At 38.7% G+C, this 27318-nt stretch overlaps 1 protein-coding gene across 1 annotated transcript in view; it reads left to right on the forward strand.

Moving 5' to 3' along the window:
- Positions 1-7694: 7694 nt before the first annotated feature.
- col7a1 (collagen, type VII, alpha 1) overlaps positions 7695-27318 on the forward strand; it is a 44258-nt gene continuing 24634 nt past the window's right edge. Inside the window, exons 1-60 of the mRNA XM_077725541.1 lie at positions 7695-7716; positions 7800-7980; positions 8064-8220; positions 8296-8389; positions 8463-8621; positions 9250-9407; positions 9628-9757; positions 10065-10184; positions 10979-11134; positions 11474-11593; positions 11682-11831; positions 12666-12782; positions 13071-13217; positions 13306-13428; positions 13516-13662; positions 13820-13942; positions 14087-14356; positions 14434-14577; positions 14810-14941; positions 15039-15185; positions 15280-15405; positions 15496-15645; positions 16616-16752; positions 16877-17003; positions 17099-17242; positions 17380-17549; positions 17630-17671; positions 17845-17871; positions 17959-18003; positions 18178-18297; positions 18369-18440; positions 18523-18558; positions 18644-18697; positions 18772-18843; positions 19059-19172; positions 20865-20891; positions 20999-21052; positions 21165-21236; positions 21898-21957; positions 22165-22200; positions 22281-22325; positions 22962-22997; positions 23074-23118; positions 23205-23240; positions 23365-23400; positions 23481-23513; positions 23591-23662; positions 23766-23822; positions 24030-24065; positions 24154-24234; positions 24685-24720; positions 24956-25000; positions 25094-25165; positions 25282-25326; positions 25418-25453; positions 25596-25637; positions 26276-26356; positions 26510-26545; positions 26633-26668; positions 27158-27238. Coding sequence (XP_077581667.1) covers positions 7695-7716; positions 7800-7980; positions 8064-8220; positions 8296-8389; positions 8463-8621; positions 9250-9407; positions 9628-9757; positions 10065-10184; positions 10979-11134; positions 11474-11593; positions 11682-11831; positions 12666-12782; positions 13071-13217; positions 13306-13428; positions 13516-13662; positions 13820-13942; positions 14087-14356; positions 14434-14577; positions 14810-14941; positions 15039-15185; positions 15280-15405; positions 15496-15645; positions 16616-16752; positions 16877-17003; positions 17099-17242; positions 17380-17549; positions 17630-17671; positions 17845-17871; positions 17959-18003; positions 18178-18297; positions 18369-18440; positions 18523-18558; positions 18644-18697; positions 18772-18843; positions 19059-19172; positions 20865-20891; positions 20999-21052; positions 21165-21236; positions 21898-21957; positions 22165-22200; positions 22281-22325; positions 22962-22997; positions 23074-23118; positions 23205-23240; positions 23365-23400; positions 23481-23513; positions 23591-23662; positions 23766-23822; positions 24030-24065; positions 24154-24234; positions 24685-24720; positions 24956-25000; positions 25094-25165; positions 25282-25326; positions 25418-25453; positions 25596-25637; positions 26276-26356; positions 26510-26545; positions 26633-26668; positions 27158-27238 — 5469 coding nt within the window. The remainder of the gene's footprint in view (positions 7717-7799; positions 7981-8063; positions 8221-8295; positions 8390-8462; positions 8622-9249; positions 9408-9627; positions 9758-10064; positions 10185-10978; positions 11135-11473; positions 11594-11681; positions 11832-12665; positions 12783-13070; positions 13218-13305; positions 13429-13515; positions 13663-13819; positions 13943-14086; positions 14357-14433; positions 14578-14809; positions 14942-15038; positions 15186-15279; positions 15406-15495; positions 15646-16615; positions 16753-16876; positions 17004-17098; positions 17243-17379; positions 17550-17629; positions 17672-17844; positions 17872-17958; positions 18004-18177; positions 18298-18368; positions 18441-18522; positions 18559-18643; positions 18698-18771; positions 18844-19058; positions 19173-20864; positions 20892-20998; positions 21053-21164; positions 21237-21897; positions 21958-22164; positions 22201-22280; positions 22326-22961; positions 22998-23073; positions 23119-23204; positions 23241-23364; positions 23401-23480; positions 23514-23590; positions 23663-23765; positions 23823-24029; positions 24066-24153; positions 24235-24684; positions 24721-24955; positions 25001-25093; positions 25166-25281; positions 25327-25417; positions 25454-25595; positions 25638-26275; positions 26357-26509; positions 26546-26632; positions 26669-27157; positions 27239-27318) is intronic.

A 27318-nucleotide genomic window follows, 5' to 3' on the forward strand; every position in this document is an offset into this window, starting at 1 on the left:
CAGGTTTTATTGATGTTTGATTGTATGCAAACAATGTTTAAGTCAATTTTTTGTAGTCTATCTTTCAAGGTGTTTTTAAGGAAGACGTCAATCAATCTAGCTGGCACATATGTGCTTGGACAAGTGTTTTTATGTTCAGGTACGGGTCAGGGCAGGAGTGTGACAGAGTGACAAGAAGTCACTCAAGAAAATACAACATGTTTGCCATGTAAGCAGAGCAGATTTAGACAAACAAACTAGGCAAACAAGAGCAGATGGCAGGCCTTGCAGCAAGAGAAGACAGGAGAGACTAGACTGAACACAGCGAAGCTCATTTTTTTTCTACCTCAGACAAGTACAGACACATGGACTGAAAGCGTGACACATCAAATGACTCCACCTGGAATTCACAAAACCTGTAAAAAAAAGTATCTACACACATAGAAAATGGGTTATGCTTTGTAATCTTGCACACATCACTTAGCGATACAGCTGTAGGGCCTCTGTCCAAACACATTACGACATTTTATTTGACACGCCGTAACACTGAATTCTGTACTCTACAAATCATATTCCATGTTGAGCAAATTATTATTTTCTTAAGGAACAACTAGGGCGAAGGGTTATATTACCAAACAAGTAATGAACTTAGTGACTGAAGTAAACTCATTTTACAAGACTTTGTTTGGAGATGATTGGTTTGCTAGTCAATTGTCCACATTACAGTTCTGATTCCGGTTCAAACCGTGGCTGTAGCCTTATTGTATGGATCTTGTATATTTTCCCTGTACCTGCATGGGTTTCTTCCGGCTTCCTCCCACCCCTCATAAACCTGCATGGAAGACCAGCTTAACACATTCTTCATATGATGTACCCACATCATTCTTATGAATAGCTGGGATAGGCTATAGCAGAGTACTAAGAGCTTATTACTCCATCCTAAGTCAAAACTTGTAAGCATACAGACGAATACCATTCTCTTTCCTGACATTGAATCATAATTCAACTTCACTCAAATCGACAAGACGGAAATGATCCTTTATTGAAGAAACTTTCCATCCCAAAAGAAGTGGATGGTCTTCTGTGTAATTATGCAATGAAAGAGCCAGGCTGGAGACCATTCAACACCTCCTTGAAGACAAAATAGGGCTCTCATGACTAATAAGGAAAGCATCTCATATTGTTTGCAGGTTTTTCTGAAGATCTATTGAAAGAAACACAGCTCAGTGGCTGTGTATGTCCTTAACTGGATAAAAAAAAGCTTCTCAGTTATCAGTTGTATATTTATGTACTGAAAACGATGAATAAATATTGCAAACTGGGAAAACCAAGCCAACCAATTAAGCTTCATTTGTTTGATGTGTCATCAAGTTACAGGTCTGAACATGAAGGAGAAAACTGGGTTAAAAATCAGTGTGCAAAAGTATGCGATAATTAACAATGAGGGTAAACATGGAATACTGATTGAACAACAACAACAACAACCAATGAAGCATCAAACTGTGATTTATTTATCAGAAGTGACGTTTGACATTTGCGTGAGCCATTCTGTTTAATAAAACATAATTTAATCTTGCATGAATCATCATGCACCCAGAGGGGAGAAAACAATTACAAAGATCTCTTGAAATTCTGGGATTTATTTCCTATCCCTTGTCTTCACTACTGCCTCAACTCACCCCCCAAAAAGGTCAAATTTAGAGAGTGATACTTTTGTCATGTGGTTCCCTCTTCTGGTCGTGCTGTATAGCTCAACTTGGTTAATTCATTAAGTGTTTTGTGTTTGTGTTGAAATCAAAGGAAAACATGGAATAAATCAGAATAGTAATGTGAAAATTACGCATGATATGGTAGGTTTTGGGACAATTGTGCACTTTATTTTGTACTGATAAATAAGATATTCAGGAAAATCCTGCAACAAATATAAGATGCTTTGCTTACAAGTAATGAGAGCCCATGAAGGATGATTGTTGTTTTTTCCTTTTCAAAACTGCATATTTGAATGATATGTGCATATATGTGAATACACGCTTAGCAATGAATAGAATAATTTTAACAGAATTCTTTTTACGTTTTTAAGTTTTAAGTGAAAGTAGTTAAACATGAATCTCATGATAAAAATGTGTACCTCTACAGTGCAACACTAGAGGACGTTATTTTTATTCATATGCTGTCCCAGTCAGGATAATATGAGACATATAATAAAAAAAGAAGGGATTATGTCTAAGACTTATATCTGAGTCATTCCTCATAAACTTAACAATGCTAGACGTCATCCTCCATCCATTCATAAAGTCTCACAATACGAAATGTTATATGACTGATGATACTCTTTTGCACATGTTGTTTGCTTAACATTTATAATATATCGAATAAATAGAGATTTATAGAATATAATCTGTATAGCCAGATAATAAATGATATTTGACAAGGACACTTGTATCAAACAAAATGATGGACTCTGCCCTCTGAAGAGTCATATGTTATTAAGAATTCAATCTTTATTTTGGAATCGATATTGTGCCATCTACATCCTAAAATCAACACCTACAAAAAACGTGTAAGGTGTCATATGTGCTTGCAGATGCCATGTTTGTTGATTAGGCTCATTATGATGGGTATGAAGTTATAGCATTGCATATTTTAGGAGCATTTTTGTAGCATTTTTTTAATGCAAAGAGATACCAGATGTTGTACCATTCATCATGTTGTAGCATGATAATGCACAGCCATTGGCAGAGAAAAACATCATTACTCTTGCATGGCTTCAAAAACTCACCTGACACTCATTAAGCTTACTTTGGATACTTGGAATTTGCATAGACTAGACCCGTTTCAGTTCCTTTCTGTGAGTTGCACAAAAGGCACAATATTAGTCAGGAAAAATATATTTATTGTGTCCTTGAGGTTTTACTTCCAGGGGTAAAACAACCTGACTTTCACAAATCTATCTGTATTCCTTGTCATTAATAATTCATTACAATGCCACACTGTTTTAGTACTTCTAATTTATTGCCAGTCCGTGTAAAATATAATTCAATCATAAAACTCGTTTAAAAATTGTTTCCTTTGATATTGAAAAGCTTTATTTCGACGGCATTTGTTGGTAATGAGACGCATCTCAGCTGCCCTCCCTCTGAACTAAGTGTCGTGTGAGGTTGGTATATCCACTCTTATTCTTGACTGCCAAGTAAAATACACCGCAACAAACAAACATTTTGTGACCAAGTGACTATATATCTACAGTATATTGCGGCCAAAATGATTTCAGCTGTATTTAATGGCACTGCACATCTGCAAACACACAGTTATGGAACATATGCAATTGAGCGTCTCTAACTGTCTCTTATCACACTGTTTGCAAGTCAACCAGCACTTTAAAGATTGTTGTTATAAAGAGTTATGGGATAGCAGAGGAGATAATTGGGTATTATTTTAACTACCAGTCCAAATTCCAGTGAAAGCACTTCCAATGTCTGATTCTGCTTTATTGACAAAAGCTTACCTACCATACAAAGAGATCCTTTCAATCTTCAATGTTTTATTCCTATTTACCAAGAGTACCATAAGAGAGGAAAAAAGACTCCCTCCCCGAAAGCAGTGAATCATCGCAGTCCCATCGAGCTATTCGACATCAGTGTGTTCAGACACGCTAGGCCTAGCAAACTGTTTTTAGAAGCTCTCTATTAATCTCAGATGCGGCCTTCTCACTGTTTCCATTGCAGTTCAATAGGAGTACACCACAAATACGCACTTTAAACAAGTTAAAGAGTTGCAATAGATCATTTTGGGATGTACTTTTCATCTTATATAGTGTCACTTTTTTGTGTGTACATTGACAAAATGGAATGTCATTATTGTTGATGTATATTATTGTATTTGTTTTTTTATGACGGCGTGTTCAGACAGTAAATTGGGATGAATGAATGTAAATATGAAGTTTAAAAGGGAAGAACAGCTTATTAACGTTCTGGAATAGTGTTTACACTAGGGGCGTTCATATTTTATTGCATTTGGAAGCTATTTTTCACATGACAACTCAACCACAATTTTTGTGGATGGTACCGATACTCTTCCATGTAATATGTGACATAAATGCACTTGTATGGCAGCACTGCCCACATCTTGTAAGCAATGGCGTGTGTTGTGTTTTAATCTTGCATTTTTTTGTGTGTGTGCACAGATGCAGTTCAGTGTTTGCACGACTTTAATGGCATTTTCTCTCAGAGCTTTGAACCAAATGACTTTCATGAAAGGGATTTGGAATGTGAAGTGGTACACTCGGGTCATCTGGCATCATTTGTTATGTACTCAAGGTACAAAAAAGTATTTTTTATTTGTTTGATTGAAAATGCAGTTTTTAAAAGCTTGCTCTTTCAATGTTGAGAATGCAAAAGTGACAGAAATGGAACTTTATGATCCATGTAGGTCTCACTCAACTTTCTTTAACGGTAGGTTAGTATAAACTGGATAATAACAGAGTAGAAGTTAACTGTCATTGGTGAGAAAAGGTCATTGAGTCTAATTGCCGAATAGGCCAAGATTTTTGTTTTTATAACTGATAACAGTTTTCCTTTTCATTGATCCTTTTCTTACAACTGGTTTAGTTTAACTTTTACTATGACAGGCATCCTGGAAAATGGCAACCGTATGCCTGATGTTATTGACCAGGACAAAAAAAAATGTTTAAAGTTTAAAATAGAAAGCCTTGCTTGATAACTGAATGAAAAGTAAATGCACCTTTTTTCCCTAAATTCCAAAACTTTTCAAGCCCAACAACTGAAAAGAACAAGTTGTCAGATTGCACTTCTGCCCAAAAAAAATGCAATTAAACAAAATTTGGAATAGAAAATGACTGTTGAAAGAAAAAAACATCACTACTGTGACACAGATTTACCTTACTAATAACAACAATAAATATATGACTCAGTCCTTGTGCAACAATGGTGTTCCTTACATTTAATGAACTAAAAATGCATTGAAGATTTTGTGGCTTGAAGATGGAATGTTACTTACAAAGTAAAGATCGAAACAGTTCCTCTAATGTGCTTTACTATCCCTTATGCAGACTCATAAACAAACCGTCTGGTTTCAACATGGCTTTTATAAGTGCAGCAACCACATTTGCCTAACGTTGATTTCTTCAGGCCCTGCAGCTCTGTTTTAGCCTTGGAAAATGATAATCACACAGTTTTATTGAATTTGTTTTCACAAGGTACTGATTTATGTTGATGATTATTTGGTAGGTTGTCTTTTGTGGCACTGATGCAATTACACTCAATGGAATTATATACCCTGTGATAAGGTGGGCACTGATTGCTGGTTTCTGTATAATCAGTCAAAATTCAAAGTAAATATGTTTGCAACAAGCTTAGTCAATTATAAATCTGCCCACTTTCTTATGTGGATCAATTTTATGCAATGCCTGTCCATTGTATGACACTAAGCATCCTAACTTTAACCAAATCTCCTGGCAAAAGCCAGGTTGTGTTTATTACAGTAGCTCCTGCACATGGAGTGAGGTAAAAAAAAAAAAGTATAGGGATATAGACTGATTGAGAGAGAGGGGAAAAAAAAGAAAATGTCTCGTCCCCTTTAGGCATTTGAACATGTCTGAACTGTTCTTCTGACGCCCCTGATGTGCTTGTCTTAGGGCCACACCAGGCAAAGATGTTTCAGTAACAAAAAAAAGAAAGAAAAAAACACATGCAGTCTAGAAAGACTCCTGCAAGGATGAAGACTAGAGGCTGCTGAGCTCCAGACTTGTTGCATGCGATACATAGCAGATCAGGCCCGTGGAGGACTGCAGACACTGAGGTGGGAGAGGAAGCTGGATATGCTACAGGTGGAGCAGCACCTAGAAGCCCAGAAAATATAGCAAAGAACTTCAGGTAAGGCATTATGCAACATTATGTTTTACTGTAATTACTTGAAAAGATGCATTGCATTGATCCATGAACAACATTCTTTTTGGAGATAATCAAATTTGGCTTCTGTGAATTTAAATTGATTTAATAAACTGTTATTCTTTATACAGAATAAGAAAAAGAATTTGTAATGTGGCCATAGTGGCCACTTAATGTGTCTGAAAAATGCATTACATTCCCTTAAATGTGTTTAATGGAATTAGAAATCTGGATAAATTCACAGAATATCTTGGTTTGTTCATTTGAGTTTTAGAGGAAGATGAGGAATGTACAAAAGTAGCACAGCTGAGTCTCACAAATGCGTAACATTACCAATAATGTGTTTAATGGAATTAAAAATCTGGATCAATTCAAAGAATATCTTAAGAAAACGTTTAGTTTGTTCATTTGAGTTGTAGAATAAGATGAGGAATGTACAAAAGTAGCACAGCTGAAGTCATTTAGCACCAAAGCATTTTGCTTATTTGCACACCGAGATGCAGCTTGCGGAAAATTAATATCATCCCTCCGCTTCTTCCCACGTTCTTTAGTTCCCTGTCTTAGCAATTCTGTGCTCGCCATCTGACAATGTTCATGTCTTTGTTGTGGCTTGGCACACTCAACATAGAAATTCCCCATCATCAAATGTCTGTAAACAATATTTCCCAAACCCTTTTATAACCGCAATGACACTTTGCTCCTTCTCTTTCTCCTCCCTGTCTCACCGTCACATACCTCTCATCCTCATCTTTTCATTCTCTTCACTTAGTATGTTTTCCCTCTGCTAAGGCTTCTGGGATTAATCCCAAATGTATCATCTTTGAAGGGCTTTTTTTGTAAGTATAATGCTGGAACTATTAATTTTCTTTGTGGATATATTGTATGTACAGTAACTGGCGTTCTGTTTGGCTTTGGATTAAATATGTCATGTCATTACTTAAGAAGAATGAGATATTGTTGTTTAGATCCATCTGGAGTTTGAATAATGCTTTGAAAATATTCTGGAATTGATATCCTACAACCGGTTATGAGCCTGTTGGACTTATGTTTTGCTTGGATTAGTTAAATGGGGGACGTGACCTCCCTATTTCAGTTTTACGGATATGTCCCATCAAAAGTTAATCTTGCATAAATATGTTCATACTCTTATAAATAAAAAAAATAATGTTAATAGAAGGGTCCCCATTCCCCAAATATTCTTAGTCAGTGTAGAACAAAGTTTCTATGGTTTGTCTCAGAAAGGTATGCTATTAAATATTTTCTACCCACTTTTTCAACAAATTATAAACTTATTTAATTTGTTTTGGAAAGTAGTTGAATAACCGGGAGCTCTTACTAAATGTAAATTAGTTTTTGTTTATGCTGTTGACATCTGTCTACGTTTAAGATGAACAAGGGCATCTTACATTAGTCACACGCGATATCTTAGGGGAATTGCAATTTCTGCCTTGTGAAATAGTTCCGACTTGCCCTTAAATCACTACTTTGTGAACCTGCCTGAGAGTTAAGCTTCTGGAAATTGTTTCCAGGGTGCGTTCGCTTCATAAATCTAAAGTGTTCTTTCATCTCTTTTTTTTTCATACAATTGAATAAGGGTTGATATTTGAAGTCAAGGCTTTTTATACCTTTGCACTTTGTTCAAACTCAGGTAGTCTTAAATAGGTTTGGTCATCATCATAATATTCTTTGACCATCTTCACAATTATAGCGATGTTGCTCTCTCTATTAACTAATAGAAATAATGTTTGTAATCCCAAGGTTGTAAATATGAGACGCTGGACTTTTGCGGTTTGTCTTCTCCTGTTATTTATGACCCAAACAGAAGCTCAAGGTGAGAATTTTATATATCTACTAACTTTCATCCACAGTAGCGTCATGTTTCCACCATTTTTTTATGGATTCTCCCCTTTATAGGCAGGTGTGACAATGTCCAAGCAGCTGACATTGTTTTTCTGGTGGATGGATCCTCCAGTATAGGAAAAGCTAACTTCTTAAAGGTGAAGAACTTTATAGCTGGAATTATCAAGCCTTTTGCAAGTTCTGTCAGCGACACAGGAATTCGCTTTGGGGCTACACAGTACAGTGACACCTCCAGGTAACCAACAACATAGAAGTTCACTTCTTTTCCGCAAATATTCAAACTTGGACATACTGTAACATTTGAAATAATCCTTCTAGAGTTGAGTTCACTTTCACAACATACCTCAATGGCACGGCTTTACTAAAGGCTGTGGAGAATTTGGACTACAAAGGTGGAAATACACGCACTGGCGCCGGTCTTCAGTTTGTCGCTGATAATTTTTTCAACCCCACATATAGCAGAGATGTCCCAAAGGTATGATGGGGATCAATCGCTCAGTTTTACACAGCTGCATCCTTTCTTTCCTCTAACATTTCTTTGAATTGTCAGATCACGATCTTGATCACAGATGGGAAGTCGCAGGATAGCGTGGAGGAACCGGCACAGAAGCTGCACAGTCAAGGAGTGCACATCTTTGCTCTTGGTACGCATTCCAGGTGGATTTTGCTCTCTGTCATAGACTGTCTGTCATTCCAATATCATCATTGCATTTATAGGCATCAAGAGCGCAGACAATGAAGAACTTGCTAAGATTTCCTCCAAGCCTAGCAGTGATTTCACCTCCTTTGTCGGAGACTTCAAACTGCTCACCACTCTTCTTCCACTTGTGAGGCCACGGGTTTGCGCCAAAGCTGGCGGAGTCTATGCAAGCGATGGTACGAAAAGTAACAAAAACAAACACTTTTTGAGCAAAACTATTGGAATATTTGAATTCTTTTGACAACAATGTTATGCTGTTGCTAATCAATGTGTATCAATGAGAGAATGCATACAGAAGAGTCTAAGGAAGAAAAAATATGATTGATGAAGGCAGAGAGCCATATACACCCATCAAAAGAGTCACATATGGTCTGGGTCGACATTTCACTTTCCTGAAGATTTTTTATAGGATTTTGGAACAGTCCTTGGTCACAGTTGTTTAAAGTCCGGAGTCTGGGGACTTAGAGGAAGTTAGAGAAACAGAAAAGACAATGAGATCTCTTTTGTTTTCAACAACAGCCCAAATTTGTGTGTCTGTTTGTCTGTCTTATCTCTATTTTAGCTTGTGTCTTGTTCCTAATGTATCCTTCGGATAAATAATTTCGAAACAAATGATGACACACTCAGACAAATGTGAGGACTCAAATTGGTGTCGGATGTTTGCTAAGGATCTATGACAGTTCTTGTCTGGTCTGGTTAGGAAGTGTGTCTTCTTAATTTCCTCCACATGTTAAAACAGAGACTTTTGTTGTTGTCCAGGACTGATCAGTGACTTACAACTTCCTTGTTTCTGCTTTTTTTTAGAGGGATATTCCGGTCCAGCTAACATTCAGTTCACAGGCGTGACATCTGATGCACTCCGGTTCCGGTGGAATCCTGCAAGTGGTCCCTTGAGGGGCTATGTAGTCCAATATGTGCCCCTCTCCAACCAGGGTCAACCTATCTCCGCAGAAATGCGGCAGGTGAGTCCCAGCCACTTGTGATAGAAGGAACATAGATTTCAGGCAGTCATTTGACTGAATTGGTAATTATAGTTTGTTTCATTCGTGTGCCCTGGCAAAACACATATCAGGGTTGAGTATCAACATGCCCTGTCTTCATCATGCTGATTAAGTTGAGGTTTAAAATTTAGCAAACTGAAATCTGCCTTTCTCTTTATTTGCAAAACCTCTGTTTTTGTAGGAGACACTGTCGCCTGGTCAGAGAACTTTTACTGCTCGGGCTCTAAGGTCAGGAACAGAATACCAAGTGACTGTCATTCCTCAATACCCAAACAGTGTTGGAGAATCTGTTACTGCTAGTCAACAAACCAGTAAGTAACACAGATACTGTATAGAATGTAGATTATCCATTTAATTGCAGAAATATGAACTACATCTCTGTACCAGGCTAAGAACAGTCCCATCTGCATTATGATAAAATTTTTTATTATAAATGCTATTCAATATTCTTTTTATTATACTTTTTGGGATAAAATCTAATATTTCTTTACAAAGGAACGTTTCCATCTACTGATGTGGTAATTTTTTTGCAGCGCTATGTGTGTGACAGCATTGTTTTTGTAAATTTTAAAAACTTAACATAACTTAATATGTGAATTGAATGTATGTTCCATGTAGAGTCCTCGGCTGGGATCTCAGGTCTTCGGTTGATACAAGCTGGCTTCTCTACTCTTTCCTTGGGTTGGGATCAGCCTTCAACTCCTGTCCAGGGATACCAACTTACCTACGGGCCACGAGGTCAGGGGCGCATTCTAATTTACCCTTCATGCATTTGTATTTACTTAAAGAATGTATATTCCTCATTATAGTGACAGGCTGTATTGTAGCAGCATTTCACAACTGAATAAAATACTGAATTTATTTAAGAAAAAAATAAATGAGCAGGAAGAAACAGTCCTTAATAACTTAGTATATGCAAGTTTAAAAACAGGTGGAGAATGTATTCCAGTCAAAGTTTGAAGTACACTATCTCACTTAACTTGCCCTCGAGGCATCAGCTGTCACTCACACATTTATTGCCAAAAAGCCCAAATATGAAATATTTTTAACACTCATTAGGATAAAATATTCAATGAAACTGAAGCCAAATAAGTTTTTGGATCGTCAGTTATTTTTCTCTGAAATTCCTGGGTGTGTCACGGGTCATAATGATGTCAAAGTCTAGTATGCCATGATTCAAGAGAGTTGAGTAGTCCCTTAGGGCTGATATTAAGTGTTTCTTTAACTGAATATGTGGCAGGAGTGCCAGTCTCATGTGGAGCTCCTCAATTCAAATTGCTCTACTGCTGTTTGTGTAATACATGTGTCAAAGATTGTGTAAAGTCTCCAACATAGACTCTAACCCAGTTGCATAACTTGTCCATAACGATAAATGTACCATCAAGCAATACATTACCTGCCATTTAAAAAAAATATGTGGCTATTGACTACTTTGAACTGTATGAACAAACATAATCCAGGTATAAATAATTGATATTTAATTCCAAACTTTTATTCAGTTTCTTTGGGTTGTTCCTTATGCGGAAGAATAGGTCAACCATCTGGCCAGCTTTTGGTGGACTCCCTGTCTGCAGACTCCACATCTGTCAACTTGGAATCACTTAAACCAGATACGGAATACATCATCAGTCTCTATCCTCTATTCCCTCGAAACTCTGCTTCCCCAGCCACACTAAACGCCCGCACATGTGAGTATCCTCACTTACCAGGTACACCAGTGGATAAAAATATCTGCATTGTAGATAAAGAGTTGTATGAAAACTAAAATGAGTCATCAAACAACTACAAAATCATGGAAATGAATGTTAATATGGCGAGTTGCTATATATGTATTTGTATATATTTGACCATGTGCAGGAAAGATGCGGTTTTATTTTATTTTGTTTGTAAAATTCAATAGTACTATGCATTTCAAAGGTACTATAACAGTGTTGGGCAAAATATTCCAGAAAAGGCCACATTGGTTGCAGGTTTTCATTCCTGGACTATACTGTATTTCTTAATGTTTGTTCTTCTGCATGTGTCAGTACGCCTGGAAGCAGTGCAGCAGCTGTCAGTGGAAACAGAGTCAGAAAGCAGTGTTCGTGTGATGTGGAGAGGTGTCAGCGGTGTGCTGGCCTACCGTCTTGTGTGGGGGGCAGTCACAGGTGAAGACAGCAGCCAAGACATCAAGATTAACTCTAATGTGCTGTTAAAATACTTCACATCTTACATGATCTGTTCTTCTTACAAAAGGTGTAGATGTTGAAAGAGTGGACGTTGCGGGAGACAGTGAGACTTACACTATATCTCAACTTCAGTCTGGAATCGAGTACAGCCTTGCTGTGATTCCACTTTATCAGGGTAACGTTGAGGGATCCAAAGAAACAGCCAGATTCAGGATAGGTAAGTTTCAACATTTGGATCGCAACAAATGTAATTGGAAAATTTTGCTGTAAACGCAAGGATGATGTTGGTTTGCTTTCAGAAAATGTGCGTCACACATTCATTTTGTTTTGAAAACATTTCTACACCTACATTAATTCCACACTAGCACCATCTGCCTCTCATGACTAATGGTATCCTTTTGATTATGTCTGGCGCCTGAGTCACGGATTGTTTAAGTGCCTGTTTTCGTGATAGCAGTTTTCTTGTTTACAATACTCTTCATAGCACTGTTATAATGTAAAAAAATTCATTCATTCATCTGCTGTGCAGCCACCTGAAAGGGGTTTACTCGCCTGTCTTCAGTGTGGGCAAGTGTGGGATCAATTCCTGCTTGATGGTGGTGTGACTGGGTGTGGAATGGTTGTCCGTCTCTCTGTGTGCCCTATGGGTAACTGGCAATCAGTTTATAGTATAGTAAGCCTTTTGCCCGAGGTCTGGTGAGATTGGTTCTGCAACCATTGCGAGTAGACATTGTATGGAGAATGAATGAATCTGCTGAGCCACTTCCTCACGGTAGTAGGCGGGGTATGAATCACTTTAATTGGTTCCATAAGTGGTTTTGTAACTTGGAATTTTTCATTGAATAAACATGATTTGTTTCTTGATTGGCGGTCCGGTGGGGGAGTGGTTAGATCTCGTGTTCTCCCCATGTCTGCATGATCTTTGGATTATTATCTCTGGATTTATTTTTATGTCTATTCTATCAGAAATTAATTTCTTCTACAATTAATGAATAATGTCACTTGTGCAACACAGGGTAGTTTACATATTTAATAATTGATGTCTTTTCAGAACAACAGCTGCAGCAGGTCTTGAATGCAGCAATCACCAGTCCTTCATCCATCCGTCTCACCTGGAGAATCATTCCATCCTCTCAGGGGTACCGGTTAGAGTGGCAGGAAGGCGAAGGTTTGTTGTTAAAAATTTCACATGCTAGTACACAGTTGTATTGATTAAAGTAAATTCAATTTTACTATACAACTCGCTGTACAGTTTATGGAGGATTGCTAACCCTAAACTTAACCCATGCATACCTTCTCAAAGAGACAAATAATGGGAATTAACACAACATTATTCATTCATTCCGATCTCGAATTAAAGCAATGAAGCAATTAAATTGCAAATCATTTGCACGTTACTGTTCCATGACTTATTATGATTGCATGTGCATTCCAATATCTTTTTATATCTCTATAGGTGGGCGTGCCCAGACCTTGTCTTTACCAAGGAGCACCAGCAAATACGAGTTAACTGGGCTTCAACCCAACACAGAATACCTTATTACCCTGTACACACTCTTTGAGGGTCGTGAGGAGGCCACCCCGCTCTCCACCACATCCAGAGGTCAGCCATTTAGTCAACTTTGAAATGAAGTCAAACTAGCTGACTATTATTATAAGAGTTGTATGTTGGTCTATTGCTGGAATTGCAGTGCGACAATTGGAGAGGGTGTCCAACCTGAGAGTTTTGGAATCTTTGGACGGTACAGTCAGACTTGGCTGGACTGGTGTAGCTGGGGCATTACAGTACCGTGTCATTGTCCAAAGCCCTGAAGGTACACTGATTTGGTTTGTGGATTACAGCTTCTCAGTGTGTGGCTCATGTGTTTGTGACATCTACAACTATTTTTTTTCAATATCAGTGGCAATACGAAAAATAGTGACTATCCCTGGGAACCAGACTGCTGTTGATCTCCAAGACCTGATAGTTGGGGTCTCCTATGATATAAGTGTCACACCGCTGGCAGGAAATAATGAAGGCGAGCCAGTCAGCATCTTTGTAAGACCAGGTGGGTCATTAAATGATATACATACCTTCTGTCTCTTCATAATTTTTCTCCCTCTTACATACCTTTTTGTTATGTATACTCTCACTTTTCTTAAAGGGGACTTTAAAATACCTTCCCACAGATTTTTTTTTTGTCTGATGTGTATTTTTTTCCCCAGAGCAAGGCATTGGAAGAGTGTCGAACCTCAGATTGATACATACAAACAGCCGGAGAATTCGCATCGCCTGGACAGGTGTTAATAGAGCAACAGGTTACAGAATTACCTGGAGACAAGGCTATAGTAAGTATGATGTAATATCATTGACGCTGCTTAAATAGAGCAGTATACATTTGTTGGTGTGGATTGTTGTTTCACATGACAACATACTAAGAATAGTATTCCTATATGTTTAACTATTAACCCCTCTGTTGTTTTGTGCAACAGGTAGTGAGCAGTCTCGAGATGTTGGAGCAGAAGTGTCCGTCTATTCGATAGAAGGCCTGCAACCCGATGAGGCACTTGTATTTGGTGTGGCGGCCATGGTCAATGACCGTGTTGGAGAGGCGGTAACGCTCTCCACACGGACCAACCCACACAGTGGAGGAGTTAATGGCCTTCGTGTAGTCGAAACCACACCTCAGGGACTCGGCATAGAGTGGGTTCCATCTCAAAGGGCAACTGGCTACAAGATCAGATGGCGAAATGATGAAGATGGTAAGAGCCCTGTTGAGAACACATAGCATTCTGAGAAAAAATCCAAATGTTCTTATAATGGATGTGATCTAATGCAGGAGTTGAAACAATCCAGAATGTGGCTGCTGATGTGTCTTCTTTCTTCATGGACGGACTTCAGGCAGATACTCCGTATCGTGTTTTTGTGTCTGCTCTAAGTGGCTCACGAGAAGGAACTCCTGGGACACTCAACGTCAGAACAGGTATTCAAATGAATTATAGTATGTTAGGTATGAGTGTGAGCATGTATTGTTGTCCATCTCCTGGGGCCCTGCGATTGGCTGGCCGTGCCTGGTGCCCATATTCAGCTGGGATGCGCTACAGCACCCTCTGCGTCCCTTGTGGGGATAATTGATTTAGAAAATGAATGAATGACTGTTGTTGGGAGTCTGACATGGTTTTTGAAATGCCTAAACTATGTGGTGCGCCTCACAGAACCAAATCGGGTCACTGTTGACTCTGTGACGTCACTTCAAGTCCAGGAGAACCCGGGAAAGGTTGTCAGAGTATCTTGGGTTGGCGTACGAGGAGCAACAGCCTATCGGGTGTCATGGAAGAAAACGGATGGTTCGTCTTATGCATCCCGAGTCCACAGTTTTTTCATTAATTGAAAATGTTGATTGATATTGAAGTAACTTGCCTATTTTATTGTATGGTGTGGTAGGTGGCGATGAGACGAGTCAACTGGTGGGGGGAGACGTGACTGTTGTGGATTTAGACCGACTAGATCCAGGAGTCCAGTATGAAGTGATGGTTAAGGCTTTAATTCAGAACCGGGAAGGAACGCCAGTTTCTGTCCGAGTCACTACACGTAAGTTCTATTCTTTAGTGCCCAATGAATCGCTTCTTGTGGTTTCTTCTTGACACGTCTTTCCTCATGAGTTTTCTCCATTTTCCTCACAAAGCTGGTGTACCTTCCCTTCTGGCCAGACCTTTAAGAGTAGCAGAGGTAACTCGGGATTCCGTGCGGCTGAGCTGGCAGCCATTACCAGGTGTCAGAGGGTATGTTCTAACCTGGAGAAAGGAAACAGGTAGAATGTCTTTTTCGGTATCAGTGTTTTAGTCTATTAGCCCATCTATTTGCTTGTGTAGTCCACTGACTTCAGTTGAACATTTCTTAGATCGTGGCCCAGGATTATCGGTGACATTGCCTGATTCATCCACCTCGTACCAAGTTACTGGGCTTCGTTTGGGTCATCAGTATCGCTTTACCATACAGCCGACATTTGAAAGGGGAGTTGGAAGAGAGAGTGTTGCCACTGAACGCACTGGTAAGGCTTAGTTAGAACTTTCATTTTACAAATGCACTACTTAATATAGCTTTTGCAGTTCTCTATACATGCATACATTGTCTCCATCTATCCATTTGCTGTACTGTTCAGGGTTGAGGGTTGAAAAATAGGCAGATAACATAATATCTGCTGAAATTGTTAGTCAAGGAGATAGACAACACACCGGCATTATCACCAGTGAGTGGTAACTGCAATTAAATGAAATTATGCTGACTGCATCAAAGTCAGCCCAACATGCAACAGAACCATCAATCACTGTCAACAATTACATTATATAAGAAAAACAAACTTAAAAAACATACTGTACATATATTTTTAGAGCTGTCAAATAGTATTTGGTTACCTTATGAGTCTGACAGAAAACCACAAACTAATTTCTGTAGAGACTCATTACCTAGAAATACATTTTACTTTTTTATTTTAATTATCTATTCATTGTTAATAAAGTGTGAAGGTTACCGTAGTAGAAATTAAGTAGAACAGACTGCAGCGTGTGCTACTAATTTATTTGTCTTTTGACTTGGCAAAGTAGGATGTGGCCCGGACCCAAGGCTATTCCTGCACACTAAATTCCCGTAATTGTGAACATATTGTAAGTCATGCTTGTGAGGTTTTGTGTTCCCCAAAACATCCAGGCTGATTAACATTTTATATCACATTCGTCCAGTCGTTGAAATCAACCTGATCTTTACTATGCATAGAATACAATGTCATATACTAATACTACAGTGCATGACATGATTGCTGTTTAGATAGTCTTGTTTTATTGATATTCCTGTACCACAAAAGGTACTTAAACCAAAACAATGCTCCATTTTGACTTTTTACTATCTGCAGAAGAGTAAAATGTGAAGCTAGATACACAGTTCAGTCTTTTAACTCCAGAATAGTGACCTAACCTTTCCGTGTCTTCAGAATTGAGTATTTATGAACACTTGTGTGTCCTCAGTGTGTCTCGGTGGACGTCTGGATGTGGTCTTTCTTGTGCCAGCATCAACTGATCGGATTAACATAGCTGAACCTTTGCGCTCTCTTCTCACAAGTGCAGTGGGTTCATTTAACACAATTGGAGTGCGGGATTCACAGGTACAAAAAAAAAGGAAATAAAAAAGAAAACCATTGATTTCACACATTGGGACAATGTTGTGTTGTCTTGATTTTCTGATTAAGATGTCTTTATATTCTTATTTTCTTTTTTTCTGTTTATCAGGTTGGGGTTCTTGCCTATGGTTATAGACCCCAAATATGGTTCCCACTCAATCGTCACAGCAGGTTAGACACGCTGATTCAAGAAATTCAGTCAACACCTTTTAATGAAAGTCCAGGAAACAACATTGGTCAGTGTTTAGACTTTAATAATAATTTGAAAAAAATCCAAATATTTATTGGATTATCGATCATTGGAATGTGACTTACTTTCCGGTCGGTGCAGGCCAGGCAATGAATTTTGCCACACAGTATCTTCTGACCACATCCGCCGGAAGGAGACCAACGGTTCCAGGGGTAGTTGTCATAATTTCTGACCAAAAGTCTGTGGACAACTTAGCACTTGCAGCCTCCAACCTCCGAACAACCGGTAAGACTGTACAACAAATATATTTCTCCATATTTGATGGATTGTACTAGGTAAAAAGAATGGGCATGTAGGCTCACTTTCCTTGTATGATTAGCTCCCATTTATCAAAATCATGTGTTATGACGGATGGCTTCCAGGTGTGACCGTGTTGGCAGTAGGTGTAGATCAGGCAGATAGTGAAGAACTGCGGCAGGTTGTGACAGATGGGAGCAGCCAGAACCTTCTGTTTGTGCGTGATGCTTCTCAGTTAGAAGCTCTCCATACTGATCTGGCAGACTTGCTGTGTGGTATTGCCAGAATACCAGGGGTAAGGATTCCTTTTCATTTATCTAACTTGTGTGTTTTTATAACCTCACCGTCCATTTATTCTTGTTTACACATGCCTAGGAAACCCCAGGCCCGCAAGAATGCACTGTTCAGTGCCCACGAGTGAGTCCCTTTTTTTGTTTTGACATTTCATTATAGCTTTAATTCCAAAAATAAACCTTGCTTACTATTATGAAGCATTAAACAAACAGAATGTTGTGGAGCATTCACACATAACCTACAAGTTTTTGCTCTGCATGTCTGGACTTCATGTTATTTTGTTTTTCTTTTTATAGGGAGAGAAAGGTTATCCTGGAGAGAAGGTGCAGTGTTGCTTTTTCTTTTTGTCAGGCATCTCATTATGTCTTTTTTGTATATGTTTATGTAATATTATTTACTATATTTCTCAGGGTGAGAGAGGCAGAGAGGCCATCAATGGACGAAAGGGTGAACCTGTAAGTCATTTTTCTTATGTCAGCTAATTGCAAGTGTACCTTCAGTATGTAAACTCCTTTAAACAGATTGTATTAAATTGGTATGTTCAGGCATCACAGTACCGAGTTAGTGGAATTATTTACCACAGCAACACACAATACCTGTCCTTATGCATATGTCCGTATATGGTGCAGGGTCGAGATGGTTTCCCTGGAAGAGAAGGGCCAAGGGGACCTGAAGGGCGTCCAGGTTTACCAGGGCCTGTTGTTCCTGTTGAGCCCTCGGTGGGGGTTAAAGGAGATAAGGGGGAGCGAGTGAGTAGAAGTCAAAACCACCAACACACCATCTTGGCTGATCTAGCAACAATGTTTATTTTTTTTTTTAGGGTTTTCCCGGTAGTGATGGAAATCCAGGGTTACCAGGACGGCCTGGTTCCCAAGGAAATGCAGGACTTCCAGTAAGCAAAGAGACCAGAGTTCTTATAATTCAGTTCATGCTATTTTATTTCAAAGTGATGCTGATTTTTGCTCATTAACTAGGGTTCACAAGGTCTGCCAGGTATCAGAGGAAGCCAAGTATGTTATCTTCCATTCAAAAATGCATTCTACTACTTGCACAACAATGCATGATTGTAGAACTTTTTTCTCTCTCTAATTTTAGGGTGAACAAGGTGTAACAGGATCGCAAGGACCAAAGGGGGATCGAGGTGAAAGGGTGAGTTGTATTAAAATATGGACCCTCTCTTTAACTAGAAGGGATATGGCCCCTATAAAACTCGCATGTTTCAGGGGGAGCCCGGATCCACATCGGGAGGAGGTTTTCCAGGACGAAAGGGAGAACCTGGCATCTCGGGAATACCTGTAAGAAAAAGAAATCATACAAATTATAACATGATTTGTGCTCAGTTGATCAGAATATTTATCAGAACAAAATAAGATAATTGAATATGAACTAAATTTTGTACAACTTAATTGACACTTTGGGTTATAGAGTAAGAATTGTACATTTTATAATATTCATGGTCAAGATGTTGCAAAATCCCTAGCAAAATTACATTTTAAAAATGCTATTTCAGGGAACCCCTGGTCGTGCAGGGAATGACGGTGCCAAAGGTATACAGGGACAAGCAGGGATACCAGGGCAGGATGGTCGCCCAGGTACACCAGGAACACCAGGAGTCTCCATCAAGGTTCTTTTCCTCCTTTCCATCCTTCTCTCATATGTTTTATGATTTATACATTGCTGACAGTTTTGTATACATACTTAAAAATACACTAGCCACATCAAATACACCCGTCAACAGATTCAATCAATATTTAGTTCATTGTATTTAGCCAACTGATCATCACAGGAATTTTGTACTATGACATCATGCATCAACTTTTTAAACAAAAAATTGATATGCAATTCCAGAAATTAACAAACAAACTATTCTTAAATAGCACCAGCCAAGTAATTTTTCAGTTTTTCCTTATTTTATGTTTATATTTAAAAATTATACGTCCCTTTCTTAACCTTAAAGACAAACAAAAGTTAGAAGGGGTTTATTATTTGTTAGAAAGTTAAAGTGGGGTGTATTCAGGGCCATTGGTTGCCTTGCAAATGCAGTAAATGCTTGGCAGTTGTGCAGACTGAAAAACTCGAGGTGGTTTTACAATAGCACACATGGTGGTAGCAGTGAGCCACAATACAACACGTAGTACTACACAGACATTATCTACAAGTATAATTAAAAACAATAAATAGAATAGGAGGAAAATGTTTCAGAAAATACTATAAGATAAAAATAGATCCTAACACTAATCCAACAAGACTATTTTGGAACAAATCTCAGGCCTCTCAAATCTTCCTGCACTAAGAAATTTGACAGGCCACTTGCATGAATATGCATTTGCATGCACTGCGGCATGGAGGCTATCTTCTGTGACACTGGGTAGGTAAAGTGGAATCCCAGGTTGAATTGATAGTTGCCTTTAGGTCATTTGAATTGTTAGGTCTGGTTTCTTTTATCCTTTTCTTGACAACAGCCTACTCATTTTATATGAGGTTCAAATAAGAGGGGTTTGCTGGGCAAACAAGCACAGTAGCACCATGTTTTAAAATGATATTTTAGTACCTTTACAGTATGGAAAGATGTCAACTCTGGTTGATAAATAGGTGAGTATAGGTTATTCCAACCGCTGTGCCAGCTGCTCCCACAGATTCTTGAGTGAATTTTGTCTGACATTCATTTTAAGGGAGTCATTATCTCTGTTTCTGGGGCATCTTTTTCGACCATTTCCAACCCTTCAACTCATTCTGTCAAAATGCTTGGCAACAGTATATATTCGGTGATAAAGCAGCTTTTATTTTTTTAGCTAAGACCTTTGTTATCTTACCCTCCTACATTGCGCTTATTCACCATATTTCTGGTTTTTCAGGCCCTCTTCATGCTTTATAAGGCTATCATCTGAATTACAAACAATGACTTGGTATATTTGAATCTATATCATTTTTATTTATATAATGTAGAGGTTGTACTTTTTGAAATCATCTAAATATGTTCTAACTTCAGCAATCCAACATTAAAATCAGTAAGTAGTCTTAAAATTATATTTTTATTTGAAGAAAAACATTTTTCGTGCTATATAAATTGTTTTTGGGTTGATTTGGTTAGTTATTCTTATATTGTCATATCAAATTTTAGGGTAAAAGTCAAGTTAGTGAAACATTATCCAATTTAGTGTAACTTAAACACGACTGCGACTAGTTGGCAACCAATTCAGCTCATAGTTACCCTGGATAGGCTCCAGCACCCCCGTGTTCCTCATGACCATACATGTTACAGAAAATGAATGAAAATTAACCTTTATTGTCTCTCTCTCTTGTTTTACCTCTGCAGGGGGACAAGGGCAGCCCCGGAGAGAGGGTGAGTCACCCACCCACCCCATTGCCATCTTGTCTTCTGCTTGCAAAAATATCCTTCGAAACCTGCAAGCATAATGACTCACAACTCCTATCGCTCTGTGCTCCTAGGGACCTCCAGGAGTCGGCAGCGGGGTGACCGAACCTGGCGTGAAAGGTTCCCCAGTAAGCACAGTCAATCACTATGCAATGTGCCGAGCCACTTAGCTGGCAAATGAATTTTGCATGCATGTGGGTGTTGGCACTTTGCATTCACTAATTGCCATTCTATAATCAGGGTTCTCCAGGCCCACCTGGAGTGCAAGGTCCTAGAGGGCTGTCTGGATCACAGGGGGCCAAAGGAGAAAAGGCAAGTTGATTTCTAGCATAAGTAACTGAGGTGCAGGCGGAACTAAGGGAAATGCAAGCTATGTCATCATTGAGACATTTAAGTTCAAATGTCATCACTCTAATATTGATATTTTATGATATTATATATATTACATTTAAACAAAAATAATGTACATTGCTAATAGTTAACAATCAGCATGCATGCAAACTTAGTCAATCAATTCATTATTTTATTTACTAATTAGGTGGCATTTATGCATTTCTGTTATTCCAGTGTATCGAACGGTTTTCCTGCATGTATCAGTAAGTTCAAAAAATGTTGGTAATGCCTTTTGAAGAGATACCTGGAAAGAAATTTGCTAAAAAATGTTATTTCAAAGTATGTTCCATCTTTCATTTATATCCTTTTAAGTATTACATGAAAGTACATTCCATGTTCACTTTACTGTATTTATTGCCTTCATGCACTACATTACAATATTGACAAAGCACCAGACCATCCACATAAGCAGTCCTGTTAATAAGATGTCAAGAAAAGCCCAAGGTCATATTGCAAGCTTTTTAAATAGATCAAACCATACACACATCTAGGTCATCAATCAAGGAGTTAATTCTCAAAAGATGACTCATGTCTTCCTAATTAAACGCCCTCCTCTAATTAATTGATTTCTTTTTTCCAGGGTGACAGTGCTGTTGGGTTGCCAGGAACAACAGGCAGGCAGGGTGATCCTGGTGACAGGGTGGGTCAACCTCCCAAAAAAAAAAAAATTTGTATTGGTTTCATGTGGAAACATTGAGGGTTTTTTTTAGCCCATGGAGAGGAAGACTTAAGTAATTCTATAGCTCTTTTTAGGTGAACCTATTTAATCTTTGGGAACATAAGTGAACACCCTTGGTAGACGATTGCCTGTCCCTGCGCACATTTAGAGTCTTATTATGTCCTTCAGGGTCCTCGTGGGCCCCCAGGAGAAATTGGCAGTAAGGTACGATAAAGGTATGAAAAATGAGATGTGTTGCAATATGTAATCAGAAGTCTGACCTTGATTTTGCTTTGCTTTAATAGGGTGATCGAGGTCAGCCAGGTGAGCCTGGATCACAAGGAGACCGGGTAAGTGGAGATGCAGTGGGGGCATGAACCAATCATGTTTGAACAAGTGCTTACTATGCATGCACTCGGTCTATACAGTTGAGTGGCTATTAAACACTAAAGACTGTAATATGGAATTACTTTTAGAGATACGTTTTTTTTTAATTCATCAGAAACCAAGAACAAATGTAAAATGGGGAACAACAGAGAGAATAAGCTGCATTTAATGTAATATTAACAGTCTTGAATAACTATTGTATGAAAAACACAACATAACAAGCTTTTTGTTTTTAAGGTGAGAAAAATAAAAGACATGTACTAAGTTTCACTTAAGTGTAAATCAAAGGCCCAGACAAATTATGAAAAAAACTGCAGTTTTTAGTCCAGAAAATATAGTACCTATATTGTTGTGCTTAAACATTTACAATGAGAAAATTAGTTTTCAGAATTCATCATAAAAAACAGACAAAAACAACTAGAATTTAATAATTTTGTATGATAATGATTTTGGTCATACTCTGGACTTCATCCTAAAATTTTAGTGAAGTATGATATTCAAGACAGTTCAAACTTGAAAGAATTGTTGCCTTTTTTTGCATGTAGAAAGTATGGAATTGTTGAACTTTTGGCAACAACTCTGCATTTGTTTATTTGCAGGGAGAACGAGGACTAGCTGGTGAAACAGGACCAAGGGTAAGCGAAATCCTATTAAGTATAGTTTAATTTCAGTTTTTCATTTTATATTAATTTTTTCGACTTCTATTTTAAGGGGGATCCAGGAAAAGCAGGAGCCCCAGGAGCACCGGGCTTGAGGGTAAATAAGGGGTCGCTATATACCATATGTCATAACCTGACTTTTAGTGGGAGTTTAATATCCAAGTCTTTTTCAATTGTCCGCAGGGTTCCCCAGCGCCTCCCGGAGCAGCAGGGGAGAAGGTGAGACTGATTCAATTAGGAGTAATCATACGAGATGGGTCAGGTCAATTGGAACGTGATTTGACTGCAGTATGTCTCATAATCCCATTCAATAAGTAATATTTAAGAACTTGTGTGTTCTCAGGGAAACGAAGGCGCTCGAGGGGAACCAGGGCGAAGTGTGAGTTGTCTGCAAAATAATGAGTGGAATAACAGTAGTTACATAAATCCTTGGCGTCACTGTATATGAAAATTACACAGGTTCAAGGTCCCCAAGGAAAGAAAGGTGACCAGGTAAGTTATAACGTCCATCAAAAGTCATTAATTTTACCAGGAAAGACCAACAACTCTCGTTTACTTCACTTCTTCAGGGGGATCCGGGTGTGCCCGGATTTGAGGGTCCTAGAGGAACAAAGGGAGACCAAGGACAGAGAGGAGAGAAAGTTAGTAATCATTCAGTTCTAATGCCTGTGGTTAAAAGAATAAGCCCCGAGAGCCAATGGAATATCGTAATGACACTTCCTTTTTTTCCCCAAACCTTGAAAGGGTTCTCCAGGGTCAGGCTTGGGTACGAGTGGACAGAAAGGGGAGCGAGGGGAGCCAGTAAGTAAAAGCCAGCCCTCATGATAACAGTACTCTGAAGATTTCTGTTTTATCTACTAGCTCTTCTGCATGCATCACGGTAACACTGCCTGTGAAATATTTCTGACAATATGTTCAATTATTCATCTTGAGTTCCCCTGTGCCGTATTTCAGTCGTGCCCCAAACTAAAAAAAACTGCATAAAACATTCGCTCTTTGTCTCCTCAGGGAACTTCAGGTATTGGTGGTCGGCCCGGTGCCAAGGTGAGTCACCTTTTGTTGTTTTCATTTGGCTTTTGGGCCTTATTTGTATTTATTTGTTTGCTCAATTGCTTTTGAAACTGCTCATTAGGGAGACTCTGGTGAGGCGGGAGAGAGAGGAGAAGATGGCCGACCTGGAGTGCCAGGGAAGCTTGGTCTTCCTGGCAAACAGGTGACTTTTCAGTTCTTTGATAAGGCTTGTAAAAGTGTCATTGTTTCAAACTGGAAATCCTTAGCATTTACCAAGTGTCCTATCAGATTATTCAACTGCAACCATCCAAATAACACAACCTAAAGGTTGGAAATTAGCATATGCAGGATTTATCATATGTTGTGTTGTAGTAGTCAGCGGGATAGCTTTCATTGTGTCAGCTCAAAGCATCCACAGACAATTTCTAAGGGAATTGCAATGTAAATGCAAATCAGCTTGGGGAAAGGAGTCACCTGTTTTGAAAAATAAATCCTTTCTTTACAAATATTGTCTGTTATTGAATGCTAGTGTCGTTCCCTCCTTCATCATCTTACTCAGAGGATGTTTATACTGTATAGGCTTCTTGTACCTGAGGGATTTTCCGTTATATTCATTTTCAAAAAGTCAATATTGTTCTCACTTGTTTTACAGGGAGAACGAGGAGAGAAAGGGGATGAAGGCACTCCTGTAAGTTTGATCTCAGATTCTCTTTATACTGCTCATCAATTGTTTTTTTTTTGGTATCGGGCCACTTATGCTATATAGCTGGAATTGATAGAGACATTTGAAATGCAGTATTTTATTGGTATATTAGACACTTTTGCCTCTTGCTGTCTACTTGCATAGGAAATAAAATTACAATTAAACATCCATGACATTCCCATCATATTTTGGTGTTTGATAATTATCAATCATCCCCCAGGGAGAGTCAGGACTTCCAGGGAAGCCCGGTGAACGAGGAGTGAGGGTATGATGTGTTTTTTTTGACTCATAATTTTAGAATATTTTGAGTTTCACACTGTTATAATAATAGATCTTTACAAATGCATCGGCCCTCTAGGGACTCGCGGGTACACCAGGACGGCTTGGAGAAAAGGGAGATACAGGAGACCCGGGAGAGGATGGGCGAAACGTGAGGCCCACATTCATCCAGCTTCATAGTGACAGTTTTCCAATATGCTGGCATGCCTTTCCACAGGAGTCAGCTCAACCTTTTAACATCTTTATTGATCCTTAATTTTTTCACAGGGTAGCCCTGGAGTTGCTGGACCGAGAGGAGAGAAGGGAATACAGGTTCATCATCAAAAACTTTCTTGTCATTATTCATAATCTAGAACATGTGGTTGAATTGTGATGTACTACAAATTTCATTTTCTTCCTCAAGGGACTTCAAGGACCTCCGGGGCTGCCAGGGAAAGTGGTAAGTGGGACACATTGGAAGATTACGGGGTGGGGAAAAAAGGCTAAGTAAATAAACGGAATTGATATTCACAAAATGTACTGTTATGATATTGTATGTTTTGAAGAAAGAACTAAAGGGGTTTTTGTTTATTCCTCAACAGGCGGACATTGTTGGCCAGATGAAAGGACAGCGAGGAGACAAGGTTTGTAAAATGATTAGAAACTCTATTTATTTTCACACTCTAATTTTAGATCGGCACATCATTATCCAGTCAGATAAGTATCTATGATGTTGTAAAAGAAGCACAATGGGGTCTGTGTTGGCACAAAAAACACACTTGGGTCACATTTTATGTAAGTGAATGAAAATATTTTAATCATGCTTTTTTTTAATGATTGGTTGCTACATTGCCTTTTCATTGAATGGCAATAGACCCTGCTCTGTTTGGCCAATGGTATAAATTGGTGAATGGATGGATGGATGGTTGATTTTAACATTTTTCTGATCTAGAGTAGACCAAGATGACAGTCATAATCATTTACAATATAATGGTTAGCCTGTCATGCTTGATGACCACTTTGAAGCCATCCTAAAATATAGAAGTGGATGAAACTGGAAGAATGATTTTTATCTTGACCCAGGAGATTCTTTACCTGCTGCTATCTGTTCATGCAGAGATGGAATGTGCATAAAAAATATTAGGGAATTCATCCTGAGTTCTCTGACCCACATTGCATGTTTTTTTTTATTAGAAAGCCGTCACCACCACATTGTGCAGCATAAACCAAATCTTTACTGTATCTCCCAATTAATTGTTGATACTATTTGATGTTTTTTTAGGGTGACACAGGAAACCCAGGAGCAAATGGTAGCAACGGCGAGAAAGGTGGAACTGGAATGCCTGGAGCTGTAGGCCCAAGAGTGAGTCTGCCTCCTACTTGCAGTTTATAAATATTTCCACAAATTCTTGATAAGTGTTGCTGTATGCATCAGTATGCACACTGACTGACCCCTTGCCTTATTTTTATGCATGACTTATAAACCTTTGTGACTACTTGTTTCTTCCCTTCGAAGGGTCCGGAGGGACAACGTGGGCTTACAGGCTCTAGAGTGAGTTTGCTGTCCATCACTGCATTTTTACAGAAATACAGCACTTGTAATTCACTTACATTGTCAACCCCAATGTTTTTTTTCCAGGGTGACAACGGAGAAAGAGGAACACCTGGAGAAAAGGTTTGAAATGTGACTATCTAACACTAATGATTAGCTTTATGACACCATGAAACTACAAATTGTGAAGCTAATTCCCAGTTTTAAAGTATTTTCATGTTTTTTTAGTACAGTAATCATGACCTGAGATTGTGGAAATGTTAGTTTGATCCAATTTTATTTAACAACAGTTGAGGTAGCTTCAGGCTTTCGCTGACTTGATTTAATTACCAGCATTACTCTGTTTGCTATAATCCCTCAAGATATGGTCAGGTTGTCCAACTATGTAATCATATTGCACGGGTTGTTTGGTGTTTCAGACCTTTGGGGAGTTATAGATTTTCTTATCCATTCCGTCATCATTACATTACATTGTTAATTAATCCTACCATGGGCCTACAAATAGAAAATAGCAAATGCTATCATATGCCATAGGGAATGTTTAATACTACATATCAAATAATTACGAAAATGCACCGTCAGGCTCTGATTTTGACTTTTTTGCGTCATCAGGGAGAAAGAGGAGCCTCGGGATTGGATGGTCGTCCTGGTCTGGATGGTAAACCAGGTCCTGCAGGACCACCTGGTCAGAGGGTACTGGAGCTCCAAACCCAGCAAATATGCTGTATGTTGAGCAAGAGCTAAAGTAGAACATGTGCATCGCTAATATATTT

Source organism: Stigmatopora nigra, chromosome 10, assembly GCF_051989575.1.
Source record: "Stigmatopora nigra isolate UIUO_SnigA chromosome 10, RoL_Snig_1.1, whole genome shotgun sequence".
Lineage (NCBI taxonomy): Eukaryota > Metazoa > Chordata > Actinopteri > Syngnathiformes > Syngnathidae > Stigmatopora > Stigmatopora nigra.